This window comes from Triticum dicoccoides, chromosome 4B (genome assembly GCF_002162155.2).
Source record: "Triticum dicoccoides isolate Atlit2015 ecotype Zavitan chromosome 4B, WEW_v2.0, whole genome shotgun sequence".
NCBI lineage: Eukaryota > Viridiplantae > Streptophyta > Magnoliopsida > Poales > Poaceae > Triticum > Triticum dicoccoides.
Window position 1 is genome coordinate 1,376,914 of NC_041387.1, and position 9,529 is coordinate 1,386,442.

Genomic DNA, 9,529 nt, shown 5'->3' on the forward strand with positions numbered 1-9,529 from the left:
TTGCAGCATCCAGCTAATGTAACTAAGGCAGCCCATCTAGCACAAATTCAGGAGGAAGAAAATGACAGTTGCCACCTCACTGTCGAGGCCACCGTCGATGCCTCGCACGCCGACGCCGCAACAAGGTTGGCTGCTTTAAACGACAGTTCGTGGCATTTTCTTGAGGCCACCGTCGGTGCCTTCGACAAAGACTACGAGATGTTTTCTCAGCGTGCACGTGCTTACCTCATCTTGAGAGCCAACATGTTGGTGCCCGGAGTGGCTCAGGCAACTCACCACTATGACGAGGGCACCCACGATGCGGAGGCCTCACCCTCTTCCATGTCCAAGGAGCTAGTCGTCATCGATATCTCCGACAATGAGTAGCTTGTCTTATTAGCTCACTATAAGGACCCATGTTCAGTTTGCTAGCTACTGCCTTTCCTTAGCAAATTCTAGTGAATTGTGCTATCTACTTTTACCATGCAATCTTCTGCTCTAGTGTATATGTTCTATATGTCATGCAATGTGGTGTTCAGTTAACTGTTTTGTTCAATTCTGCAAATGTGATGTTCAATTCTTTAGGGTGCAATTTTCCAAGTTGTCAGGCATGCTTGGTTTGGTTAACTGCCTGATCTTCTATTAGGAGTATGTTATATTGTGCAATGTGGTGCTCATTTAATGTTTGGTTCATTTGTTGTGGTGTTTAGTTAACTGTTTGGTTCAATTCTGCAATGCGATGTTCAATTGTTATGTGTGCATTCTGTTATTGTATGCCATGTGAGAAATAAATCAAATTTGGCTGTACTAAATGCATGAGAAACAAATATAGTTGCTATATTTCCAAGTTGTGAAGCATGCTTGGTTTGGTTAACTATCTGATCTTCTATTAGGAGTATGTTATATTGTGCAATGTGGTGCTTAGTTAACGGTTGGTTCATTTGTTGTGGTGTTTAGTTAACTGCTTGGTTCAATTCTGCAATGCGATGGTCAATTGTTGTGGCTGCATTCTGTTATTGTATACTATTATACTTTGTCTTTTTTATTCCTTTGCCCCATTTCTAATATAGAGAAGATATTTATGCACATCCTTGTTTTCAGGTCTTTCCAAAACAGCTCACTGATGGTTACCTCGCAAACCACCTGTATGGACAGGAGGCGAGGAAGGTATTCATACAACACCCACGGTTCAATATTGAAGTGTTCCTGAAGAGGAAGAAGGATGGATGGTCAATCATCCACATGCACTGGCCTAAAGTTGCAAAGACCTTCAACATCAATGAAGGCTCAATATTCGCCTTCCGCTTCAGCAGTTTTCCCGATGAGATGCATCTGTCTATGTATCATCTATGATGCTTATTTCGAAAGGTTCTAGATGTTGCATGTGAAACTTGGTGCTGGTGCAGTTGTGTAATGGGGTAGCTGAGTGCTGAAGCTATATCCTGTTGTACTCTGATGTATTTCAATTATGAAATCCTGCTTCCTTAATATGGGAATGAAATATATTATGTGTTTAATATAAATGTCAATTAGATTAATAAATGGATTATTAATAATAGGGCAATTAGCCTTCTAATTGGTTTTTGCTATTGCAAACGGTTATTGAGAAAATACCGTGGGCCATGACCTAAGGCAACGCACACACTTTCTAGGAATAAACCATGTTGGATCGATGAGGAATCACACATGACATTCTCTTCAAAACTGTTTGCGTTAGGCCACCTTGCACAAACGTTTACCGCATAAAAGCTGTGTGTAATGGATAGCCTTTGCCACACAGTTTCTTCTATGCACCGTGTGTGATGCATTCAATAATGCAAAACGATAAAATTATTAATATTGTGTGTGATGGGAAGGCCATCACAAACGATTTAACGAGGACAATTGTGTGTGATGTACCTACGAATGGAAACGTTTTCCTTGTAGCGACTATGTGGGATGTATATACGAATGAAAACGTTTAGCGGGGACTGACTGTGTGGGATGTACTTACGACCGGAAATGATTTCGCTTGTATAATTGTATTTTTAGCACTACTATATGTATAACCGTATTTGCTCGCTCGCCAGTCGCACACGACCTCATTTTGCCAAGCGTGTGTGCCAGGAGGGCACATCCCCGACGGTTTCTGGGTCGTGTGGGAAGGACCCCATATCACCCACGCTCACTAGGTGACAGTTCCGAATGCCGTCGCGGAAAGGGGTTAAAAACCGTTTGTATAGCACCGACGCATACCAGTGTGAACGAAAAGACCATGTGAGGCAGTTAGTGAAAGTAGTACTCGAATAGTGGTCAGTCGCGCCACAAGTGAGTAAGTATCAAAGAAGTCTTCACCTTCCTTTTGAGTATAACCCTTAGCCACCAGTCGTGCCTTGTACTTTTTGATAGTACCATCAGGCCTAAGCTTCTTCTTGAACACCTATTTGCACCCTATAGGTTTGCACCCATAAGGACGATCAGTTATCTCCCAAGTTTCATTTCCCAAGATGGAATCCATCTCACTACGACCGCTTCCTTCCAGTAGTGAGCATCTTCAGATGCATAGGGCTCTGAAATAGAACTGGGAGTGTCATCTATGAGATACACAAGAAAATCATCACCAAAGGACTTTGCAGTTCTCTGTCTCTTGCTCCTAGTAGGAACTTCATTGTTCTCCTCCACGGGACTTTCAAAGTGTTCCATCGAAATGACAGGTTCAGTAATTGTAACTAGCTCCTGATTCGATGAACTAGGATCTCCTGATTAGATGAGGTAGCCATATCCTTCATGGGAAATATAACTTCAAAGAAAGTCGCATCATTCGACTCCATGATCGTACCGACATGCATGTCAGTACCTGAGATTTTACAACCAAGAATCTATAACCAATGCTATGAAAAGCATATCCCAGGAAAACACAATCCACAGTTTTTGGTCCCAGCTTCCGCTTCTTTGGAATTGATACATTGACTTTCGCCAAACAACCCCAGGTTCATAGATAAGAGAGTTTTAACCTTTTCTTCTCTCATTCCTTGAATGGAGTTATCTCTTTGTTCTTTGTGAGAACCCGGTTTAGGACATGACATGCAATCAATATCGCCTCCCCCCATCATGCCTTGGAGAGACCCGATGTGCCTAACATGGCGTTAACCAAATCAATTAGAGTACGATTCTTTCTTTCGGCCACCCCATTTGACTGAGGTGAATAGGGAGGCGTCCTCTCATGGATTATACCATGTTCCGCACAAAAGGAATCAAATTAATTTGAGAAATACTCTCCATCATGATCGGACCTAAGCCTCTTGATCTTTTGATCAAGTTGGTTTTCCGCTTCAACTTTTTAGATCTTGATATAGTTCAAAGACTCATCCCTAGATTTTAGAAGATACACATGACAATATCTAGTGGAGTCATAAATTAACGTCATAAAATACTTCTTTCCACGTTTTGTCAAAACACCATTCATTTCACATAGATCTGAATGTATGAGCTCTAGTGGTGCAAGATTTCTCGTTTCCGTAGTCACATGAGACTTACAAGGTTGCTTAGCTTGCACACACACTTGACACTTAGATCCCTTGACAGTGGTGAAACTAGGGATTAAGTTTAACTTCGCTAGTCGTGCCATGCAACCAAAGTTAACATGACAGGGACGTGAATGCCACACATTTGATTCACTATTGTTGCAAACATGATTAACAACTTTATTGCAAACGTCTGATAAGGATAAACAAAACAGGCCTCCTGGCTCATAGCCTTACCAAGAAAGGTTCCATACTTGGATATTACAAATTTATTCGACTCAAAGACAAGCTTGTAGCCATCTCTACACAGAAGAGATCTGCTAACAAGATTTTTATTGATGGAGGGGACATAATGCACGTTCTTCAGCCGCATGATCTTCCCCGAAGTAAACTTCACATCGACCGTGCCAACACCACGAACAGAAGCACTCGAACCGTTGCCCGTCAGCACGGTGGAAGTCCTTGTGGTCTCATAAGACGAAAACATGGAAATATCACCGCATACATGCACATTAGCACCCGTGTTAATTAACCAATCAGGAGAATGACATACTGAAAGAATAGTGAGAAATATACCATACCCAACATCCTTCATGTCAGTGTCTCCAAGATGATGCTTGTCATAGCGATTAGGGCAACTAGGAGCCCAATGATCAGGATCTCCACACACATGACAAACACCTTTCTTCTTGTCAATTCTTCTTCTTGAAGTTCGTGTGTTGTACAGCCTTGTTCTTCCCATCAAACTTGCTTTACCATCAAACTTGCCCTTGTTCTTGAACTTTTGGGGCTGGAAGTTTTTCTTCTGTACTATATTGGCACTGGAACCTCCCTCAACACCTCGAGAACGGTTGTCATTTGCTCTCGCCTTTTCTTCCACATCAAGAGTACCAATGAGATCCAGAATGGAAAACATCTGCCTCTTATGCTTCAGTAAGGCAGCAAAGTTCCTCCACGAAGGAGGAAGCTTAGTGATGATACATTCAGCAACAAACTTGTCCGGTAGTATACAATTGAAGTGCTCAAGTTCTCTAGCGAATGACTGTATCTCATGAGCTTGCTCAACCACGGAGCGCTCTCAGTCATCCTGTAATCATAGAATTGCTCCATGATGTACAGCTCAGTGCCAGCATCCGAGACCCCAAACTTGGCCTCGAGTGCGTCCCACATATCTTTTCCATTATCAATTGGCGCATAAGGATCAACTATGTTCTCACCAAGAACACTCAAAAGAGCAGCCTTAAACAAAGTATCCATTTCTGAAAAGCTTGTGCATGTTAAGCATCATACTCTCCTTCAGGTTTGCCAAGAGTGGTGTCATAGCAACTCATGGTTTGAAACCATAAGACTGCTCTCACGCGCCACCTCTTATAGTGGATACCCTCAAACATAGGAGATCTCATGGAAGCAGCAAAATCACTTAGCGTAAATTGCCTATAATAAGGTTTTTGGATTGTTGGAAATATGTGCAATTTACCGAATGATTTTATTAAGAAAAATACTAGATAAAACATGACTAATATAACAGAGATAAAACAAGTCATGCGATCTGACAAAGAGAAGGTAAATAGCATCCGCATATATGAACTGTAACCAAACATATCTAGGGCAAACAGTAGAACAAGGAACTGTGGCAGGACCTCTAACAGAAAAAACAAGAACGCGTACAGGACAACAGCAGGAGCAGAAGCACTGGACTTGGGGTCGACATCTTCGCCAGCCGTGTTGTCGAAGAGGTTGTCGACGTCGGGGAAGAAGTCGTCGTTGGGGAAGTGGTCATCGGTGTCCGTGATGAACCGGATGGGGAACATCGTGGCAGTAGCGTAGTGCGAGGAGCGACCTCCCTTTTATAGGCGCAACTGAAGGAGGCGAGAGGCTGCACCGGGAGCTAAAGGGAACGAGGGAGACGAAGAGGCGAGCCGTTCGGATTCAGTGTCCACTACAGAAAAATGTTTCAGCTCACGCGTGACCTTTCGTATACCCGTCGTGCATGGCAAAAATTTAGACATCGGCTTGGCTCATTCCTGCGGCGCGTCGAGGCGGCGAAGGAGGAGCGTGCGTGGATGTCCCTCTTGTTCTCATCCTCATACATGTGGGGAAAGAACCTTCCTTATAAAGAGATCCAACTCCCTCTAAACTAATAATGTGAGACTAAACTTTAGTTCCACGTCTTGCCTTGCACGAATGGGTTGCGTGGACCTCTAGGATTTATTAGGAATTTCCGAAACTGCTATTGGGCTTGAATCAAAATAGACAAAATTCCATTACATGAGACATGAGGAGTGGATTGTAACCATACATAGATCCAAGGCAATGCAATGCAATGCATGGTGGGTGATGCGTGAGATAGATGGATAGAAGGATTATGCGTGCGGGTGCGGGTGCGTCATTGTCATGGTGCACGAGCGTGCGCGCTTGGCTCCTTCACCTTTGCCAATTGAATTGATTGACTTGATCAAAGAAACTCTCTCTGTCGTTGGCGATGGCGATGGCTGCCCCGCTCCACACGTCGACCTGAATGGAGAAGAGAAAGAAGAAGAGAACGCGTTCCTTCCACCTAGCCAATTCATCTATATATCTTTCTTCCTTCCTTCACCATTGAGGTGAGGTGAGGGAGCTACTTTACTCACTTCCTTGTCAATAACTAGCTAGCAAGCTCTTCTTCTTCCTCCTCTCTTCCTCCTCCAGCAGGCCTGATCTGTTGCCATGCGTGCATCACAAATTGATTAGCTATATACTTAGTTGGTTCCCTACCCATACAGATCCATCCACCACAGACAAGATTAGGTAGGTAGATAGCTAGGATGCAGCAGGCAAGGGCAGGGGAGGAGAGCAGCAGCGTGCACACGGTGAACGCGGCCGCCGTGGTTCTGGCCGCGGCCGCGCAGAGCAGCACCGGCCTGCGCCCCCACCACCACCACCATCTCCACCACCACCACCACGACCACGACACCTCCGCCGCCGCTACGGTACGTCCGTCGTCCTGCTTGCTTGCTTGGGTCGATCCCTTCCCCTTCCCTTGACGCGTGAGGAACAAGCTAGGTGCATCCGGTCGGTCACTGCGTACGTACGTACGGTTGTGTGTTGGCTTGGCCCTGTCCTATCTTAGCTTAGCCGCACGTGCTGAATGAATGAACGAAACTGCCTGCTCATGTCTTGTTACTGCTGTAGCTGTAAATGTTTCCATCCATCCACAGTTTACTTTGACCTTTCCATCCATTCATGTCAATGTGTTGCCATCTTGTCTTGTTGGCGCCAAAAGTCACGCACTCTTGTTGCCTCCACCGCTCATCTCAAACCCAAATAGTCACGCATGGCAATGGCAATGGCAATGCCACTAACTCGTGGAAATTAGTACTATACATATTCCGATCTAGTGCATCCACATGCGTGTTTGTGCAACCAGACACATCTGTTGTGATTTTAACTGACGGAGATGTGGTTGCTGCTCTGTTTTGCTTTGCAGAAGAAACGATGGTGGTCGCGGCTGTCGTCCACGCTCTGCTTCCGCCCGCACTTCCACGCCGACGGCGACACGCCGCCACGCCCGCCCGCCACAGCATCCCACACGGCATCAGCATCGGCGTACGTGCACCAGGCCCCGCCTGCCCACCCGGTCTTCGCCTTCGCGGCGCCGCCCTCGTCGCCGGCCTCCTCGCTCTTCCAGTCGGAGGCGCCCTCACCGGTCCTCCTGGACCTCCACGGCACGGCCGGCAGCTCGCCCGGCATGTTCGCCGTGGGGCCCTACGCGCGCGGGCCGCAGCAGCTGGTGTCGCCCCCCGTGCTCTACTCCGCGCTCACCACCGAGCCCTCCACCGCGCCGCGCACGCCCCCGGCCACCACGGGGCCCTCCTCCCCCGAGGTCCCCTTCGCGCGCTTCGTCGTCGACGACGGAGGGCACGAGCTGCTGTTCCACCACGCCGCCTACCAGCTGCGCCAGCAGGGCAGACCTGCACCCCTCGTCTCGCCGGGACCGGAGCCGGGGTCCCCTTCGTCGCCGTGGCTCTTCCGGAGGCTGCACCGGCGCGACCAGCAGGGCTCGCTTCTCGACGGCCACGTCCCCGTCGCCTCCTCGTGTGCGGGCGCCGACGCCAGGGACGTAGACGATGATGAGGACGAGGAGGTGCCCGATAGCGCCGGGGAGTTCGTGTTCGGCCATGCCGACGGCCGCGGCGCCGCGCCGGAGGAGGAGATAGTAGAAGGCAAGAAGTGGCATTTCTTCCCCATGGCCACGGGTGAGCAGCACGCTAAGATGTGAGCCCAATAGCGCTGCTGACCTGACAGTGTATCTAGTTCATCACCCTAAACTGATTCAGCAAACACAGTTTAGGCAAGGAAAATAATTTCTTTATGTGCATGTATGTACACAAGCTTTAACTTTGCTGGACAATGTAGTGACAAGAAGCTAAGTAATGTTGGTCCATGTCCCATGCACCTCTCTTCTGTCCAGTAAGATTTAAATTTGATTAGTTCAGTTAGATTTTTTATTTCACTCTAGCTAAAAGAATACTCCCTCCGTTCCAGATTATAGTGCGCATAGTTTGCATCGCAGATACCAATGCGTGCGCTGGCGCTGGAGTTTGGACAAGATGACAAAGAGTACTAGTACTACTAGTACACACCATCTCCTCAACTCTCCATTTATACAGCTAGCAAGCTGGACATCGCGAGTGTGTGCTCAAGTCGGAGAAGTGCAGCGTGCCCTCACGGCTTGGTCTTGCCGGCTGCGTGCCCTCGCGATTTGCTGTCGCTGGCCATGAACGCGGTGGTGCCGGAGACACCGGACCTGGACGCGGCCATGGACGTGGAGAAGCCGGCCGTGGACGCGGGGCACAACTATGGCGGCGCGACGGCAGGGTGCCGGGGACGACCACGAGCGCTGCTGGCAAAACTCGAGGCGCGGCTGCTGGGTGCGTTGGCGGCTGCTGGACGAGCTCCACGCGTGCGCCGAACTCCGGCGGCTGGTGGCCCTGCTCCCTGGCGTCCGCGCTCGTGCTGGAGCTCATTCTCCGGGATGAGCCAGGGTAACAGTGGCGCCAGAGACGCTGACAAGTGACGCCAGTTGTGAGATGCCGGCCGTGGACGCGGAGCCGCCGGATGCGGTCGCGACGACGCCGGAGGCCGGCCGTGGACGCGGAGCCGCCGGATGCGGTCGCGACGACGTCGGAGGCCGGCGGTGGACGCGCAGGTGCCGGATGTGGTGGCGACGACGCCGGAGCCCGGCCGTGGACGCGGAGGCGCTGGATGCGGTCGCCTCAACGCCGGAGGCCGGCCTTGGACGCGGAGGCGCCGGATGCGGTCGCCTCAACGCCGGAGGCCGGCCTTGGACGCGGAGGCGCCGGATGGGGAAGCGACGACGTTGGAGACGCCGGCTGTGGACACGACGACGCCGGAGGCGGACGCGGAGATGCCCGACACGCCGGCCTCCCATCTCCTCAAGTCTCCGCCGCCGTGTGCATTCGTTGGTGCTGGAGGAAGGGGATAAAGACAAGCGCTGCCGCGGGGCTAGTTTCGTCCAGAAGTGCCTAAAGTAGCTAATATGCACTACATATCGGAATATCCCAAAAAAAATTATACGCACTATATAAAGGAACGGAGGGAGTACTACTTAAGAGAAGAACCAGTTCCACTCCCACCCCAGACATGATGAAAACACTAATGATCGCGAAAGATGGAGAACTGGCCAGAATGAGAGCCAACACACTCACGATAACACAGAAATGGTATCCACGTTCCAAAATATTGCCATTCATGAAGAAGAATCGGAAGAGCAACTCCAACGGGGCGACCAAATGGACGCGCGGTTTGTCCGTTTTTTCGTCTGTTTGGATCAGTCAGGTGGATGTGCGCGACCGCATTTTCATATGGTCCGGATTGATCGCCCAACGGGAGACGGACCAAAATCTGCCTAGCCGCCGTTGATCCTCGTGTTGGAGGGCAAACCAAGCCTTCTAGTTGGGAGAGTCAGCGGCGTACTCCGGTAGCCGCCGCTGCGCCGACGTGAGCAGCGCTCGGCGCCTGTGCACCTCCTTGTCGTGCGGCCGTTG

The 9,529-nt window shown here is 49.4% G+C and overlaps 1 protein-coding gene across 1 annotated transcript; it reads left to right on the forward strand.

The window, feature by feature from the left end:
- Positions 1–6,061: 6,061 nt before the first annotated feature.
- Positions 6,062–7,908, forward strand: LOC119294454 (protein prickle-like). Its single transcript, XM_037572625.1, has 2 exons — positions 6,062–6,451; positions 6,949–7,908. The coding sequence occupies exons 1-2, from the start codon at positions 6,287–6,289 to the stop codon at positions 7,738–7,740; spliced, it is 957 nt and encodes a 318-aa protein (XP_037428522.1). The 5' UTR covers positions 6,062–6,286; the 3' UTR covers positions 7,741–7,908.
- The last annotated feature ends 1,621 nt before the right edge of the window (positions 7,909–9,529 follow it).